The sequence below is a fragment of the Danio aesculapii genome, chromosome 16 (assembly GCF_903798145.1).
Source record: "Danio aesculapii chromosome 16, fDanAes4.1, whole genome shotgun sequence".
Taxonomy (NCBI): domain Eukaryota; kingdom Metazoa; phylum Chordata; class Actinopteri; order Cypriniformes; family Danionidae; genus Danio; species Danio aesculapii.
This window is the reverse complement of record NC_079450.1, coordinates 9,899,414-9,919,128: the sequence shown is the minus strand read 5'-3', so window position 1 is coordinate 9,919,128 and position 19,715 is coordinate 9,899,414. Positions and strand designations below refer to the sequence as shown.

The 19,715-nt window shown below is 34.1% G+C and overlaps 1 protein-coding gene across 1 annotated transcript; it reads left to right on the top strand.

Moving 5' to 3' along the window:
- The first annotated feature begins 1,486 nt into the window (after positions 1 to 1,486).
- rab11al (RAB11a, member RAS oncogene family, like) lies at positions 1,487 to 18,898 on the top strand. Its single transcript, XM_056476313.1, has 5 exons — positions 1,487 to 1,874; positions 9,713 to 9,908; positions 11,986 to 12,179; positions 14,215 to 14,295; positions 17,726 to 18,898. Exons 1-5 carry the CDS (start codon positions 1,835 to 1,837, stop codon positions 17,863 to 17,865), a joined length of 651 nt encoding a protein of 216 aa, XP_056332288.1. The 5' UTR covers positions 1,487 to 1,834; the 3' UTR covers positions 17,866 to 18,898.
- The last annotated feature ends 817 nt before the right edge of the window (positions 18,899 to 19,715 follow it).

Sequence of the window (19,715 nt, the reverse complement as noted above, 5' to 3'; positions counted from 1 at the left end):
GATGTTTGTAAATGTGATAATTTAGAAGCATTTTTTGACAAATGTTAAATTGTACATTGTTGAAAAGGAAACTGATATTAAAAAATGTATATATTAAATGTGAAATATTTTTATTTGTGTATATATGGACAGTGAAACATTTTTACTGTTTATTTTTATTATATATATAAATATAAATTATATATATTATAATTATATATATAAATATTTATAATATTTTTAATTTATATATAAATATATATAAATATTTTTATTTGTGTATATATGGACAGTGAAACATTTTTACTGTTTATTAAACTCTGCTCATTGTCTGTTTTCTTTTAAAGTCTTTAAATTTAATATCAATCCTTAAATGGCAAATACTTAATTTTATTCATGGGGCATATAATTCAATAAATTTAATTCAATAATTCATATAAAGCATAAAATGTAATAAACATTAACAGTAATCAGATCAAATTAACATTGCACTGGATGAATTATTTAGCACAGCCTTGTATGCTTAATTTGAACAAGAAAAATATTCATCCTAAAACATGAAATAAATGTTATAGAAAGCAAAAATGTTACTTTCTCAAGCATCAACATATTGTTACAACACCAATTTATTTATTTTGATTGTATTTCTTGAAAAGTAATGCTTGAATGGATGGTCTGCCAGATATAACCTTACAATTCCAAGTGTAAAATTAATTTTCAGAATTAGAAAGCATTTCTGCATTTACCATGTTTTTTTTTTTTTACTCCAATTTGCAAATGTAAGAGAACTTAATTTACATGTAGAGTACATTTAGGGTCTCTGTCATGTTAATGTATGAAAGAGAATTGTTACACACATTGTTTGCTGTATGGAAGGCAAAAACATTGAAGCTCAATATCTCAAAATCATTCAGAACGCAGACAGAACCTTATAATTCGAAGGTGATGAAATATTATGATTTCTCAATGATCACGTGACACTAGTGTAAATTGCATTTTAATGTGAACTATATTAATACAGTTTAAATGAAGTTAGATGGATAATTCGCACTTATACAAATAAACTGCTTCCTAAATAAACTTACAATTCTGAATATTTTACAAATTCCTGGTTTAAGCCCTGACTGTTTTACAGCCCTGCCTCTTCATCCCCTCCAACGTGGCATTTCCAGCCGCAACGTTTACTGAGAGCCAGAGGAATGTGGAAGATTTCATCTAACACACACCTTTTGGACTACTTGTCTAATGAATTGACATGCTACATTGTGTTTCATTATACCTTACGTTTAATTAACATCTATTATATTTTAAAAAGCATTATACTTGATGTTTAGTATAAATGACAACTGAAAGACACACCTGTGACGTTACACACCTGTACGGAAACCCAGTACAGCTCAATTCATTGGATGACTGAGGCGCACTCGTGTGATTGACAGATCTGATGGCCAATGGGATACTCAGAAAGGCGGAGCTACATCAGCACAATGACGTAAGTGTTTGCCTAAAGATGAGAAGGCAGTGCGAAACTTGGTTGACGTAGCTCAGCAACTACTAGCAGTAGTTTAGACTAATTTATGACTTATTTTACTTGAGGACTGCATTATATATTGCTGTCAAAAGAAGGTGATATATAATATATTTTATTTTTTGGTTCAGAAGTTGTTTAACGCACTAAACGCGCGCGTAATGAAGCGCTCGTGATCAACCGACGCGTCTTGTAAACGAAGTTTTGCGACTATATAACGTTAGTAGATATATATTACCACAAGCATCTCGTGGTTCTCCAGGAGACATTGCTGTCTTTACATTTGAAAACACGGAGTTCGTATTAGCCGGTAAGAAGATTAGAGTCATGACTGGTAGAGAGGACGAGTATGACTATCTCTTTAAAGGTAAGTCCACGTTACTGAACTTCACTGAGGTAAAGTTAGTTTTATATTCGCACATTCGCACTCTCTCCTTAATAATATAATTTCATAAAATTATTCATTCATTTTCTTTTCAGCTTAGTCCCTTTATTAATCAGGGGTCGCCACAGCGGAATGAACCGCTATAAAAATATTCAAAATAGTGAAACCATTTTAGCAGCCAGTGACTGGAAGTACAACATCGTTCACAGTCAAATACATAATGCTAATGTTGTTATCAAGTCGTGCTTAGATGTGATTTCATACCGAATATTCAAAGTACCATGGGAAACCATATAGAGAACGTGTCACAAGTTGTCACTGAACGAATGGGCGACTATAAAACAAACCTTACCTCAATACTGAACTTCCACAACCACTGACTTTCAGAAATGTCACTTTCTTCTTAAAATATGTATTTTTATTCTAAAACAGACATTATTATATTAAAATTGTGGTTTGTAAACTGCTAACTGTTCCTAATTCAACTTGTAGTCAGTAGCAGGTTGACCTCCTTGAACCAGTTGGTCAAACCAAGGTGGACAAGCTGGTTTTTTGGACATGGTGGCAGGTTAACCTGCTAATGATCTTCTTTGAGGAAGAAGCCAGTTAATTCTTTCTTACACAGAAAAAAAGCATGGACTTATCACGATAAGGTTCTGATGATATGATAACCTTGGATAAAAATATCACGATTTAACGGCATCACGGTATTGTGATTATTTTTTTCCCCCTTTAACACTATTTTTTAGGAAATATTTATGATATTTTGGAACAGTAAACATGTCAGGCTAAATAATTTAAGTAAATCTGTCTTCTGCTGTCTTCATTAGTTTCAATTAGGCATGGGCCGATATATGATTCTGATGGTATGATAACCTTGCATAAAAATATGTTTCATGGTATCACAGTATAGTGATCACTGCTCTAAAATAAACTCTTTTCACATGTCTGGGTAAAAAACAAATCCCTTTTTCCATTTGAAAACAGTATATTTTATTTTTTGAAACATTTAAAATATTTTGGAGCAGTAAACATGTCAGGCTGAATAATTAAAATGAATCATTGACTTCTGCTGTCTTCATTTGTTTCAAAAACACAGATTTCTTTACAATTTAAAACGACATCTTTGGATATTTTTTCTGCTGGAGATACTGTTGTCCTAAAAAACAAATAAAAAAGTAAATAAAAATGATTATAGATACCTTAGGAATGGTATTACAGAAAATTTTGGCGGTTTAAAACCTTGACTTTTCCAAACCGCGGTATACCTTGAAAACGTTATCGCCCCATTCCTAGTTTCAATAACACAGATTTCATTACAACACATAAAATAAACCCTTACATACAGGGGTGGATTTAACCAATAAGCAAGGTAAGCGACCTCTTAGGGCCCCAGGAAATCTGAGGGCTTGAAATAAATACCTAGAAGTATAAATTATACCTATAAATTATATATAACATAATTTTCTATCGTATTTTGTATGACAAGTGTCTAAAAAAAATAAAAGTTTAATGATCATTATGTAAATGTGTCCCCCACTCGTAATCATGGAGCAGTCCAGCAGACAAATTAGGTAAAGATTTAGTTTTAAAATGAAATGTAATAATTTATAGTTTATATATTATATTAGTTGTGAATTCATTTTAAGAAAACAAATTTAAAAAGTTTTACAAGATGCTTTACATGTTGTTATTATTATTTAGCATTAAGACAAAATATAGAAAAGGAGATTAAGTGATGTATAAGAACAAAACAAACAAACAAACAAACAAAAAAACAGCAAAATAAACCAATTAAGAATAAATTAAAATACAAACTTTTGGGCCTTATGGCTGGAATTGCTTAAGGCCCCCAACTCACTAAATCCGCCCCTGCTTACATATACCTTAGGAACGAAACAACAGAAAATTCTTGCAGTTTTAAAACCTTGATTTTTCCAAACCATGGTAAACCTTGAGACCAGTTATCATCCCATGCCTACACAGAAATGACAAAGGTTTGGAAACAATTATAAATGATTCACGATTACAAAGAAAAGGCAGGTAACATATTGAAATGAACCTGATTGGCAGAAGTAAAAATGTTCTCAGAGAACGTACAGTAGTCTTAAAGGGATAGTTCACCCAATAATGAAAATTATGCTATCATTTACTCACAATTGACTTGTTTTTTTAACACAAGTTTGAATTCGTTGTTCTGTTGAACACAAAAGAATATGTTTTGAATAATGTTGAAAACTGGTAACCATTAACATCCATAGTAGAATTGTTATAGGTTTCCAACATTTTTCAAAATATCTTCTGTGTTCAACTGAACCAAAAACTCAAACTGGTGGTATGGAACAAGTCAAGGGTGACTAAATATCACAGTCGTATCATATCACTAAATAATGGCAGAATTTTATAATCAGAATATAATTCAAATATATATTATGCAATAGACATAATTTCTTGTACTTTCAATAAATAATTTTTAAGTGTAAAATTTTATCCTTATTAAATGATACACAACACGATTGACTTCTTTTAATGTCTGTCTTTATAACTGTCGACCACATTTTGATCATATGATATGTAAACAAACAGTTTGAACATTAAATGAATGCTCTTGTCTCATAGAAACGGAAAGAAACATTTCGTGCTTTGTGTGGAAACTGATTTTGAGGTTTCCTTCAGTAGCGTGAGTAATACAAGCAGAGTTAAACCGGTAAGACCTGTATAAATCAGGCCTTTAGGACGGGTTTGCGCTCAGGAGGCTTTTAAAACCGAGTTCATAAGACAGTTGATGCAAGGAAATTTATCTGATTACTCGACTTAAATTCTCTAATGTAAACATTAGTTCATTAGAGGTCGCCACAGGGGAATGAACCGCCAACTTATCCAGCATGTTTTACACAGCAAATGCCCTTCCAGCTGCAACCCAGTACTGATAAATGTAAATATTGATGATGAGTAAATACGATCTCACTAATCTGACCTCTGTGGTGTGTTTGATATGTCTGTAAGTTATAGTTTTAGCCTCAAACTCCATGCTCTCTGTTCACCTTTTGCTGTTTGATCATGAATCAATCAGTGCTCTTCAATCTCCGCTCTGCTCTTCAAACAAGCCTGTCCGGCAGCTTTAAAACAAGCAGAAGTCTTTGTCAAAGTGCATGCCTGTGTTCCTAACTTGTATCATTTATTATTAGACCAGACAATATTAGCTGGGAAGTATACTAGTGGATTTTTTCCTTTCATGTCTATATGATGGCAATAATAACTATGATTTTGAAAACTTGGATGACAGGATGAAAATAAAAATGGTCTTTTGGTGTCAATAAAAAATGTTGTCTGACGAACCGGCTGAAATGTAAGTCGTTATTAATTGATAATCTTTTCCTCCTTTGAAATCGTACTCACTTCCACATTCTGTGATGTTTAAACCCAGTTAATAAACAGGTTCTCCGGTGTCCAAAGTGTGTGACATGGTGGTGAATATACAAACTTGTTTCTTTTTTGCATGACTAACTTTTTTTGTGCACAAGAATGTGTAAAAAAAAAAAAAAAAGCAGTGATAGCTCATTTTGTGTAAAAAAAAAAAAAAAAAGACATACAGGTTTAGAACATACAGAGGCATATGACCATGAAGGTCAAAATGGGAGTGAACTATCCACACTGAAAAAAAGGATTTCTGCAAAATTGTTGCAAACAAGGGCTCAGTGGTTAGCACTATCGCCTCAAAGCAAGAAGGTTGCTGGTTCGAGTCCCGGCTGGGCCAGTTGGCATTTCTGTGTGGAGTTTGCATGTTCTCCCCGGGAACATTCGCGTGGGTTTCCTCCAGCTGCTCCGTTTCCCTCACAGTCCAAAGACATGTGCTATAGATGAATTTAACAGAGTAAATTGGCCGTAGTGTATGAGTGTGAATGTGAGTGTTTCCCTGTACTGGGTTGCAGCTGGAAGAGCATCTGCTGCGTAAAACATATGCTGGATAAGTTGACGGTTCATTTCCCCTGATAAATAAAGGGACTAAGCCAAAGGAAAATGAATGAATGTTGCAAACAATTTATTTGAGTTGAATTTAAACAAACAAATTAAATTTCGTAATGTTCAACTTAATTTGTTTGTTTAAATTCAGCCCAAATAAATTGTTTACAAGCATTAACCCTAAAAAAATCTAATAAGTTTGATAAATCATCTTTGAGTAATTTTCTTTCAGTATTTAAACTCAGAACAGGCATGTATATATGTATGTATGTATATATGTGTATATATATATATATATATATATATATATATATATATATATATATATATATATATATATATATATATATATATATATATATATATATATATATATATATATATATATATACATATATATATATATATATATATATATATATATATATATATATATATATATAAATTACAATTTAATAGTTAGGACTTGGGGGTCTGTACTTTTTAATTATTTTTGGGTGTATTTGTAAAATAATGTTTCTAATGCACACCAAGAATAGTTTTATTGGTTTAAAAATACAGTAAAATAAGTGATTTTGTTAAATATTATTATTCATTCATTCATTTTCCTTCGGATTAGTCCCTTTATTCATCAGGGGTCACCACAGCGGAATGAACCACCAACTTGTCCAGCATATGTTTTACACAACGGATGTCCTTCCAGCTGCAACCCAGTACTGGGATTCACCCATTCACATACATAGACTACAGCCAATTTAGCTTACCCAATTCACCTGTAGCGCATGCTTTGGAGTGTGGGGGAAACCCACGCCAACACGGGTAGAACATGCAAACTCCACACAGAAATACCAACTGGCCCAGCTACCTTCTTGTTGTGAGGCGACAGTGCTAACCACTAAGCCAACGTGCCCTGTGAAATATTACATCAGAACTCAAATTAAGGCTTTCTTTAATGTTAAGTAAATTTATTTCTTTAATTATTTAATGCAAGAATCATTGCTCCAGTCATTCACGTCATATATGATCTTTAAAAAATCTAACTCATATGCTGATATACAGTGCTTAGCATAATTGAGAACGTTTCACCTTGAATATAGGAAATATATTTTAGTGCATTTGAACCAAACAGATTTATTTATTTTAAAAAATTTTTAGTCACCGATGAGACATCTTTAGAAATAGATAGATAATGCAATTTTTAATAAATACATTGCAAAAAAAAACGACAAACTACAAATTTTCAACAAAATGTATATATATTTTTATTTTTTGATTTATCCATTTTTATTTTTTTGCTCTCTTTATTTTTTTGATTTAATATTTTTCTCTAACAAATATTTGAGCTACTCATTTTTGGACCGTTATCGTGAAGCTGCCTTTCCATTGCACACAACATTTGGGCACGACTGTCGGAATACGCCCAGTTGTTGCAGTTGCACAAAATTTTCAAAGTTGTCGTGCACCATGGGAGAGAAGCAAAATTCTCGTGGTGTCCGAAATAAAGTGCAAAAAGAGCCTTTATTCTCCGTGCGTTAACCATGATTGAATGGATGAATGAATGAATACTATAAACTCATAGACCGCTAAACATTTTGGAGGGAATGTGGAGACAACAGTAAAAAAATCATATTTTTTATTACTCATTTATGAATAGAAATGTTTTTTTTAATGTAGACCTTTTTCTTATTAACAAAATAACGAAAAAACTCCTGTTTCTCATCCCGTACTCACAGACCTGCTTCGGCAACACTGGAATACATCACATCCGGTCGGCCAGTCGTATACGGTCTAGGAGCAGGAGTTGAAATATTTCAACAGATCCGCTGCTGAATTCGGATCCGAATTTTCCGTATACAGTGATGATCATAACTCCACGCAGCTCCCCGACTACTCTCCATTGAAAATGAATGACTTCCGGTCTGTCGCTTGTCGTGTACAGTGGAAAGTAGGCTTTAGGCCACCTTTCCACTGCACACGACATTTGGACACGACTTTCGAAATACGCCCCCTTGTTGCAGAGTCGGTCAGAATTTTCAGTTATGTCGTCCAATAATTCATAGAAATGAGTAGACCACTGAAAATTTTGGAGGGCATGTGTAGACAGCATTAAAAAAATATATATTATTACTAATTTTTGAATAGAAATGTTCTTTTAATATAGACTTTCAGATTAAAAATTTTTTAAAAATCTACTCATTCTCATCTTGCGCACACGGACTGGTTTGGACACCACTGTAATACATCACATCCGGTCGGCCGGTTGCATATGGTCTAGTTGCAGAAGTTCGAATATTTTAACAGATCTGCAGCTCAAATCGAATCCAAATTTTCCAGACACCGAGATGATCCACGCAGCTCCCGGACTGCACTCCATTGGAAATGGATGACTTCTGGTCTGTTGCTTGTTATTTGTCGAGTGTATGGGTGTTTTTCAATACTGGATCGCGGCTGGAAGGGCATCCACTGCGTAAAACATATGCCAGAATAGTTGGCGGTTCATTCTTCTGTGGTGATCCCTGATAAAATACTGACTGGGCCGAAGGAAAATAAATGAAGGAATAAATCCCATATAAAACATTAATATAAATGAGAGATTTGTGAGGGGTGTACTCGTGTATGCTGAGTATTGTATATACATTTATATATGCATATATTTATTACTCCAGTCGTTCAAGTAAAGTCATATGATCTTTCAAAAATTGAACTAATATGCTCATATACATGAATTTATCACTATTTAAAACAGTTGTGTTGCTTAATACTTTTGTGGCAATTGAAAATTTCCCTCATGATTATTTGATGAATAGTAAATTCTGAAAAACATCTGACTTCAAGTCTAACATGACTTGTGATCAGTTTAATTCATCCTTGCTTAATCAAAATAATAAGATTTTATTCCATTTAACCTTATATACTTAATACAAAAAACGTATTATTTATTTTTGGAAGTAATTAAGCCTACTGACCCTAAGCAATTTGTTTTCACAGTAGCCTAATTTTAAATATAATTTCTAGTCAGTATCTCTTCCATCATTGTGTCTCTGTCAGCTGCAGAAAGTATTTCACCTTCCCAGTATTTCACAAGTCTACCTGTGTGGGTGAAAAAGGGAGTTGCTCTTCGGTCTTGCCCTTTTTCGCTCATTGTAAAAAGCTTTGTAGAAACACACCCTCTGTGTGTGAAATATTCGACTCTAATTGCTGTTGTGCGGTGAAGGGAGGCAGTGTTGTACAAATGGAATCTGCTTTGAAGAGCTTTTACGGTGTCATTACAATAGCGCACACACAATAGCATTTAAAAGCTGGTTGATCTGACTTACTCGTGTCATCTACAGTCAGAGTTATTAGCCTTCTTGAATTATTAGCCCCCCTGTATATTTTTTCCCCCGATTTCTGTTTAAGGGAAAGAAGATTTGTTTTCAACACATTTTGTAAGCATAATAGTTTTAATAACTCATTTCTAATAACTAATTTCTTTTATTTTTTGTGCCATGATGACAGGACATAATATTTGACTAGATATTTTTCAAGATGCTAGTATTCAGCTTTAAGTGACATTTAAATGCTTAACTAGGTTAATTGGGTTAATTAGGCAATCATTGTATAACAGTGGTTTATTCTGTAGACTGTCGAAAAAAATATTGCTTAATGGGGCTAATAATATTGACCTTAAAATATATATTTTAATTAAAAACTGCTTTAATTCTAGCCGATATAAAAACAGATAAGACTTTCTTCAGATGAAAAAATATTATAGGAAATACTGTGAAAATTCTGTGCTCTGTTAAACATCATTTGGGAAATAATTGGAAAATTTCACTGGAGGGCTAATCATTTTGACTCCAACTGTATATTTGCAGTGGTTCTGATTGGTGACTCGGGTGTGGGCAAGAGTAACTTGCTCTCTCGCTTCACCCGCAATGAGTTCAACCTGGAGAGCAAGAGCACCATCGGAGTGGAGTTTGCCACACGCAGTATCCACGTGGAGGGCAAGACGGTCAAAGCTCAGATCTGGGATACGGCTGGACAGGAGAGATACAGAGCCATCACATCAGCGTAAGTGTCTGTGAACACATCACTTTTAAAGCCTGTTTGTTTTGTGGACGTAAACGCTTAAAATAACTGGGGCTGTTAAAGAGCACAAAAATGATAGTGAAGCTTAATTAAAGTAAGATAAAGAGTAAATTAAGCCACATTGTAAAAAATGCAGGGTTCTATACAATTCATTCATGCTGTCCCTATACAAATCGACTAAGTTAGCATAACAAATTTAAGTGGATTAAACTTAAAACAGTTAAGTTGTCCCAAAAAAAATCTCAAGAATTTTGTTGTTTCAGCTCATTTTAACCTCCTAAACTCTGCGTACTTGGTCCGTGACATCATTTATTTCCGCATTCTTTAAAATTTAAAGGTCCGAAATGTCCCAATACCCCATAAGTGGTTCCATTCTCTAATCTGTTGGAATAGAATAACTTTTGCATGGATTATGATGACCATACAACCATAGAAAAATTGTCACTGAATAGGTTTTCAGAAATGATGACCTACAATGAACCATGAAGTTTTATGTGTGAATTGTTAAATCATTAATTGAAAATAAATATGATATGCTGTACAAGAGGTTAGATTTCCGTATTTAGCATTATCAGCAACAGTAGCAAAGCTCATTTTTTATATTGAATATTTTCCTCTTGTTCAGCTGGTTCTTCTTGAATTTTATTTTTATTAAGATTACAAGTTCTGTTTGTAAAAACCAATGGTTTTTAGCAGTAATATTTTTGTATAAATGAAAAAAAAACAAATGACATTTGTCCCCTCCCTTTTTTGCTGATCTGAAAAATGGTCTGATCCGTGACTTAAAAACCATAGTGGGATCCGAACCGTGAGATTTGCGATTCGTTACACCACTAATGCTTGTACATTTCAGGGCTCTTTTGTAGTGTTCATCATTGAGTTTGTTTATGCTGCATGGTGGCGCAGTGGGTAGCACGTTCGCCTCACAGCAAGAAGGTCGCTGGTTCGAGCCTTGGCTGGGTCAGTTGGCGTTTTTGTTGGCATGTTCTTCCCGTGCTTATGTGGGTTTCCTCCGGGTGCTCCGGTTTCCCCCACAAGTCCAAAGACATGCAGTACAGGTTAATTTGTGTAGTCTGAATTGTCCGTAGTGTATGTGTGTGAATAAGTGTGTATGAATGTTTCCCAGTCAAGGGTTGCAGCTGGAAGGGCATCCGCTGCGTAAAACAAATGCTGGATAAGTTGGCGGTTCATTCTGCTGTGGTGACCCCATATTAATAAAGGGACTAAGCCGAAAAGAGAATGAATGAATGAGTTTGTGTATGCTAAATTCCTTGCTATTGTTTATATTTTTAAAAATCGTATTTTATGTGAAAAAGTGCTTTGTGTCACGCATAATTTTCCTAAATTAGGAAGCATTTGTCAAATGACAATTGAACCCTCAAACATTTATGTATGTGAATAATTTTACTATTTGAAATCGTTTGGACTTTCATCTTAATTTTAAACATTTTAATTTAAAGCTAAAAGGGGACATGGTTGCTCACTGGGTAGCACTGTCGTTTCACAGCTAGAAGGTTGCTGGTTCAAGCCCTGCCAGCGTCAGTTGCCATTTCTGTGTGGAGTTTGCATGTTATCCCCGTGTTCATGTGGGTTTCCTCTGGGTGCTCTGGCTTCTCCCACAGCCAAAGACATGCGCTATAGGTGAATTGAATAAGCTAAATTGACCAAAGTGTACGTGTGGGAATGCCGTGTATGGGTGTTTCCCACTACTGGGTTGCAGCTGGAAAGGTATCCGCTATGTAAAACATATGCTGGATAAATTGGTGGTTCATTCTGCTGTGGCGACCCCTGATGAATAAAGGGACTAAGCCAAAAAGAAAACGAATGAATGAATTTAAAGCTAATATTTAACTCTATGTGATGATGTACTCTAGGATAAGATTACACTAATTACTAACAAATAAGCTGTTTTATTTCCCGTAACAGTGATCACATGACAACCCAAGACTCTCCTTGATAGCCATATTATTATTGAGCGATAAAAATGAATCATTTGTGCATTCTTATATTGGTTTACTGATGAATGGATCGTTTAAATGTGTGATTTTTGTGTTGGCAGGTATTACAGAGGTGCTGTAGGAGCCCTGCTGGTGTATGACATCGCCAAGCATCTGACCTATGAGAACGCAGAGCGCTGGCTAAAGGAGCTGCAGGATCATGCTGACAGCAATATTGTCATCATGTTAGTAGGAAACAAAAGCGACTTGCGTCATCTGAGGGCTGTTCCTATGGATGAAGCCAAAGCATTTGCAGGTTAGTTCTGTGACGTGTTCATTAGTGTTGAGGAAGACATTTGTCAAGCTACTCATTATTACACACTCGTATTGAGTTTCTGGTTGGTTGTTTCTCCTGGCAATTCAAAGGTATAAGATTACAGTAATTAACTCTGGTTTTTAATTATATATTTCGCTGTTTAAATAATAAAAAAATCCCACATAAGGACTCAAGCACAGGGACTTCAATGTTTTTCTCTTTTTTTTAATTTCATGCTGTTATTAAGCACAGATGAAACTGACCAAGGGTGCGTTTCCGAAAACCATGGTTAGCAAGGTCGCAAGTTGCGTCGTTACAAACATAGTTCGTTGATTTGGCTTTCCCAAATCCGTCGTTTCAACGAACATTTGCAAACTGTGTGGCAAACTTGTTCGTCCCCAACTACACCTCTGGAGCTGTAGTTAGAAACATAGTTCCTGCTTGTGTTCTATTCCCAGTTATCCCCCCTATACCCTATTCCTTAAGAACATTCTAAATTTAAACTTAAAGAGGTGACTAATGCTTTTTTTAAAAAATCATTCAAAGCTGTAATTTGCTTTAAGTAATTTTTACAGTTCAGTTTTAGCGATCTTCATATTGACAATTGCGCTCCCTTCACAGTGCACTTTGAAAGTCATTACGCCCTTTTGAACACAGCCTTGGCTCATAACGAAAGCTATAGATGACCTATTATTTAAAAGCGGAATTTACAATACATCTCCAAAGCTTGTGAAAACAAAAATATATAGCATATAGCATACGTTAATGCTTTTAATTTATAGTAGGCTATTTATTAGAAATGTATCTGTACTGTATATGACATGGGCCTCTTGGCTAGAACATTTCTGCTGTGGTTTGAATGTGCCAAATTCTAAAAGTAGACTTTTACAATAAGTAAAATAAAAAATAAATAAACAAGATCCTACTTAAAAATAGTAACAATAAAATTATATTAATAATAATAATAATAGTTATTATTATTATTATTAAGTAGTATTTTTCTTTATTTCTTAATAAATAGCCTGCTGTAAATTACAACCATTCATTATTTATATGATTTATATATGAGATTAAAATTTGTGTTAGGTAAGTGGTTTTATGTTTTAGAATAGAATATGGAATGTTCCCAATATTTTAAAGGAAGCATTGGCCCTATATGTGCTGTTTGCACACTGTATATTTAACTTAATATGGAAAACGAGTGCATGTTTTATCAAAACTTATATTGGATTTTTTTTTTTCAAATGCGTGAGTGTACGTGTTAAACAATATCATTTGCACAAAAAGTATGGGATATTTCTCAATAGAAGTTGTATACCCACTCAGATTAGAGCATCATTATGGACGTTTTACGTTAACTAATGTAGTTCAAATGATGGATCTGCGACAGAGAAACTACGGTTTTGGGAAACACCCGTCACTACATCAATCTTTTCCCAAACGATGCATATCGTACTATGATAGTTCAGCCACGAGTTTGTCATTGTTTGGGAAACGCACCCCAACTGTATTTATACAGTTAAATATCTATGTAACAGAATAATTTCTATAGGTTTTTTTTTTTTATGTATGTGTATGTATCACAAATACATAATAAATATATATAATACACACAAATATATTGTCAAAACAAACTGTTATTTTAGATGTGAATAATCGCAATTCATCTTTGCCCAGCATATACATGTACAGTATACATATATACCCACACACACACAGGTATAATGTATTTTAAACTGTAAAAAACGCTCATTATATGGTGCTACCCCTAAACCCAACTCTCACAGGTAACTTGTGGCTGAATTTGAATTCTAAAAGACCCAGTTAAGTATGATTTAAGCATTTTGAATTACACAATTACATCATTGTTAATTGAAGGACACAAGGGATGTCCTCATACACCACCTTATGTCATGCCCATGTCATTTATACAAAAGGCCCAGTAAATCAAATAAACAAGTACACACATACATGCATGCATACATAAATGTGGTTAAGATGTGATTTTAATTTTGAGTGTGTGTGTCTTTTACAGAGAAACATGGGCTGTCTTTCCTGGAGACATCAGCGCTGGACTCTTCTAATGTTGAACTTGCCTTTCAGACTATTCTCACAGGTCAGTCCTCAGCAAATCATACAGGAGGGTGAATCTCACAAAGCTTTTGAAAAGTGAATCTCATGAATCTCCTGTCAAGAACACACACCAGTCATGTTTTAGCATTAAATGGTCTCTTTTTGAAATTCAGTTGATTGTAAGACATTTTGCAAGTGCACATTACAGAAAAGCAGTCTTTGGAGTATAAGGAGACTGTCTGCTTAATTTCTACTAACACGTTATTTTGATGCTCCACCAACAGACGTTCTGTTGACCATAGACAACTTTGCAAGTACATGTCAGCTTTCGCTAACCCTAACAGTCTACTAATTCTCTAATGACAGCTAGTTAACAAATAGTTGAAGTGTTATTTATAGTCAACAGGGGATCTAAAGGAGACCAGCAATTAAATGATTACCCAGTAATTGTTTCCTCTATCACAGAGGCTTTAAGAGAAACACTGTGAATGGGTATTGAAAGAAACTGAAATGTGAGCATTCACACAATTAAAAAAGACATTTGCAGACAAATGGCGTACATTTATTTATTTAGTTGTTATTATTATTAATATTATTGTCAATACTATTTGTTCATACCTGTCAACCCTCCCATTTTTGCAGGGTTTCACTGGGTTTTACCATTCTATCCTGCCATCAACCAGTTGAAGTAATTTCCCATATTTCTCCCATATTGTTAGGGCTCTATTTTAACGATCCATGCGCAAAGTACAGGGCGCAAATGCATTAAGGGCGTGTCAGAATCCACTTTTGCTATTTTAAGGATGGAAAAATCTGCTTTGCGTCGTGGCGCATGGTCTTACAGGGTTGAGCTTATTCTCTTAATGAATTATTGGTGTGTTTTGAGAATAAACCAATCAGAGTCTCATCTCCCATTCGCTTTAAGAGTCAGTTGCGTCGCGCCATAGCGTATTTGCCATTTACATGGCGGACTTTGTAAGTGGAAAAACTGAACCCTTCACTCAGAGAAAACAGTTAAACGGAGCATCTGCAGCGCGAGAATGAGAGATGAGCCTCCTCAATATTTACTTTCACTTTCACTCTCGTGAATAAGGAAACGTGTTGTACGCACAGACATCTATTAATTTTGTTTGTAAAGTGCAAAGATTTGTTTCAAAACTATTTCTATTCAGTTCTAATTTCCAGCAAACGAATAAATGAACAATAATAACGAAATGTGTTCAAAAACTGAGTTAAATCCAAACACACAAGCTATGCCCCATATGGTCCAAAACCTGACAGGTGGACAAATCTAAGCTTGTTTTTAATAAAACAAATATAAATATGCATATAATAAATAATACTGATAATAATAAAATTATACAAAAGCAAATTGTTATGAATAAACTAAAAAAGCCTCCCGAGATGAAGAAGGCATGGAGGCTGTGGTTTTTATATTTATGTAGAAAGTAATAATTTTTGTAATATTTTAATCCTTTAATTCTTTTTCATTTGTAAAGATATTTGCATATTGGTGTACATTCTGTGGGTATTAAGCAATGTGTAAGCGAAGTGCACAACTAATGTGCTCTGCGCTTTAGGACTTTTGGACTTTAGACCTGCTTTCAACTGGTCTATTGAGCAGTCTTTTTTAGTTTCTCAAAATAGCAACGCGCCAATAATACGCCTTAACACGCCTCCTTTTCTAGACCAGAACGCCTATGGGTGCACATATGAGTTCAAATGCATTTGCTACTTAAACAGAATGGTGCAAAACGTCAAATTTATACTTGCGTCGAGCTGAAACCAGCAAATAACATTTGTGTTGCGCCTTTTGCCACATTGTGCTGAGGGCCCATAATTGCAAGAGCTGTTCAAGTGAATTATGCTTTTGCTTTATTTTGGCTTGAAAGCACATTGAAATTAATTTTACCACGGCAACATTAACTTTATTTTCATTAAAGCTATGCGTTGACCTTTCTGTGCAACCTCTGAAAGAGTCCAGACTAGCCATGGTGCTGACTGACGGACGCGCTCAGTAAGACACTGTTCTCTGATCAGCTTCTGTACATGTGATTTAAAGAAGAGCGAACGTAGACACTTTCAGATTTGGGTGTGTTTTTAAACGGACAAATCTACTTAATAATATGTAAACATGTCCGTCCTGGCATGTTTTATTTTAAACGCAAATAATTTTGTTTTAAATGAGCATAAACAGTTACGCAAGTAATCCAATGCTTTCATTATAAATCTGTGCTCAACAGTGGCTCAAAATGAGAGATTCACTGCTCTTCACTAAATAACTATAGTAACTTTAATCAATGTTAAATACAGTAAATAAAAAGTGAACGAGATTTTATGACTTGATTTAATTTCTCTATGCGGGGGTATAATACGGGGGTATATTTATATCCCAATGTTTACAGGTATTTATTATTATTATTATTATTATTATTATTATTATTAGTGAATTTCAAATAGCTAAAATATAGAAGTATTTATTTATACACCCATAGTTTATGCTTGATTTTTTTTTATTTATTAATTTTTTTTTTTGTGGTGCCTTTTTTTTTTTTCTTTAATTTAGCATGAATTAAAATTTGCAGTAATTTTTATAACAAGAACAATAATAATAATACATTTTATTTATGATGCACTTTTTTTTCACACTTAGTGCTACGACATATACAAACAAAATAAGACTGCAACCAAAGACAAAATTACAAACTTGGATAATAAAATCCCAGCAATAAATCATACTGCAGTAATCTATAAAAACAATGAGCAAAATTAAAAATTGCATAATAAAAAGGATAGTGATAAGTCACAAATTACACTATTGATGCTGTATTACTGAAATCCTAATAGAAAGATGAGAGCTACATAAAACTACAAAGCGAGCAGTGCCAATGTAGACACATTGACGTGACAATTTGCAGTGTTTTTTAATGTTTTTACTTATCATTATGCCTCTTATTCATTTTTTCGAAAAACAATCTAATTTACATTGCTACATACAGAATCCAGAAGAGCGTTTTTAGTCATAAATTATCATATTTCTTGGCAGTTTTTGTGAGATTCAGTTTCAGTTAATGCAATCCATAACCAGACGTCGCTTGTATGTTATCAAATATTACCTCTAGGTGGCGTTAAACTCCATGCTACCGCACACCTCTGCTTTTTTGCCTGTAAATGATAACTTGAAAAGTTTGCCACACAGAATTTGTGTTTTTGTTTTATTTTCTTTATTTTGGAGCTTTGCTGTGCTTTTCCTCTTTTTTTTTTTATTATTATTATTTTTTTTTATTGATTTTCTTTTGTTTGGTGTGGGGAAAATCCCTCTCTTCAGCCACACAGTTACACTGTTCATTTCTATGTGTCTCAATGAACAGCAGCTGAAGTTGTTCCACTGTCAGACTGTCATACCTGAAAAGATCACGTTTAACAATCAACCCACGGTAACGGCGATCTCTGCCCGACTCTCTCTCATACAGAAATCTACCGTATCGTGTCCCAGAGGCAGATGTCGGGGCGTGGAGATGACGGCTTCTCCCCCAGCTCCAAAGTGGTTCCCATTACGGTGCAGCCCACACAAAATTCTGGCAAGCAGAGCGCCTGCTGTCAGAATAACTGAGCTGCCACAGCGCCACCAGGGGACCCGGGGAATAACAGCAACTTTGTTTGGGCTGGGCTGCAAGGTTGATCGTGTCCGACTGCGCTGTATTTCCAGTCGGAAAATGATGATGATGATAATGATGATGATGATGAGAAATTGAAGCGATGAATGGATTTGCTCAGAACTGACTTGTTTCAGGCTAATTAGAAATGAGCAGTTAGCTGGAGCACTCAAGACGTGGCTGCTCTCTTTTATTTTCTGGCACTTTTTGTCAAAAAACAATGGGCTGGAAGAACCTGGAAAGTGCTTGGATTGCGTAATGCTACTTTTATTATTAAAGGTTTAGCTCACCCAAAAATGTAAATTTAACATTTAAGCACCCTTAAGTTGTTTGAAACCTTTAGGAGTTTCTTTTTGTTTCTGTTGAGCACAAAAGAAGATGATTTGAAAAATGTCAGAAACCATTGTCGGTAGCCATTGACATCCATAGTAAAAATATTAATAAATAAAATACTGTGGAAGTGAATGGCTGCCAGATTTCAACAATCTTCAAAATGTTTTTAGAAGAAAGAAACTCAAAACGGGCTTTGAAGAGAGGAACTAAATATCTTTCAAACCTTTACGAGTTTCTTTTTGGTTTCTGGTGAACACAAAAGAAGATGATTTGAAAAATGTGGGAAACTGGTTGCCATTGACTTCCATAGTAAAAATGAATTGAAACAATACACCTGGAAGTGAATGGCTACCAGATTCCTGCAATCTTCAAAATGTTTTCAGAAGAAAGAAACTTAAAATAGATTTTAAAGACAGGAAATAAATGTCTTTCAAAGGTTTAAGTTTATTTTTGTTTTTGTTGAACAAAAGAAGATGATTTGAAAAATGTGGGAAACTGGTAGCCATTGACATACTTAGTTAAAAAAAACATAAATACTGTGAAAGTGAATGGCTACCAGATTTCAACAGTCTTGAAAATGTTTTTAGAAGAAACCAATTCTGTTGAACCCAAAAGATGATTTGAAAAATGTTGGTAACTGGTAGCCATTGACATCCTTAAAAATACATAAGTAAAATACTGGGGAAGTGAATGGCTACCAGTTTTCAACAATCTTTAAAATGTTTTCAGATGAAAGAAACTCAAGACAAGTTTTAAAGGGAGAGACTAAATGTCTTTCAAAGGTTTATGAGTTTCTTTTGGTTTCTGTTGAACACAAAAGAGGATGATTTGAAAAATGTTGGAAACTGGTAGCCATTGATATCCATAGTAAAAATACCTATATAAAATACTGTGAAAGTTTATGGCTATTAGATTTCAACAGTCTTGAAAACGTTTTTAGAAGAAACCAATTCTGTTGAACACAATGGAAGATGATTTGAAAAATGTCTGAAACTGGTAGCCATTGACATCCATTGTAAAAATATAAATAAAATACTGTGAAGGTGAATGACTACCAGTTTTCAACAATATTCAAAATGTTTTCAGAAGAAAGAAACTCAAAACAGGCTTTGAAGAGAGGGACTAAATGTCTTTCAAACCTTTATTAGTTTCTTTTTGTTTCTGTTGAACACAAAAGATAATTTGAAAAATGCTGGAAACTGGTAGCCATTGACATTCTTAGTAAGAAAATACATAAATAAAATACTGTGGAAGTGAATGGCTACCAGATTTCAACAATCTTCAAAATATTTTCAGAACAAAGAAACTCAAAAGAGCTTTTAAAGAGAGGGACTGAATGTCTTTCAAACCTTTATTAGTTTCTTTATGTCTCCGTTGACCACAAAAGAAGATGATTTGAAAAATGTTGGAAACTGGTAGTCATTGACATCTGAGGGAAAAATTATGAATAAAATACTGTGGAAGTGAATGACTA

Coding starts and splice junctions, on each gene's coding strand:
- rab11al (XM_056476313.1), top strand. CDS start 1,835: ATGACTGGTAGAGAGGACGAGTATGACTATCTCTTTAAAG. Junction 1,875..9,712: donor GTATGACTATCTCTTTAAAG/GTAAGTCCACGT, acceptor GTATATTTGCAG/TGGTTCTGATTGGTGACTCG. Junction 14,296..17,725: donor CTTTCAGACTATTCTCACAG/GTCAGTCCTCAG, acceptor TCTCTCATACAG/AAATCTACCGTATCGTGTCC.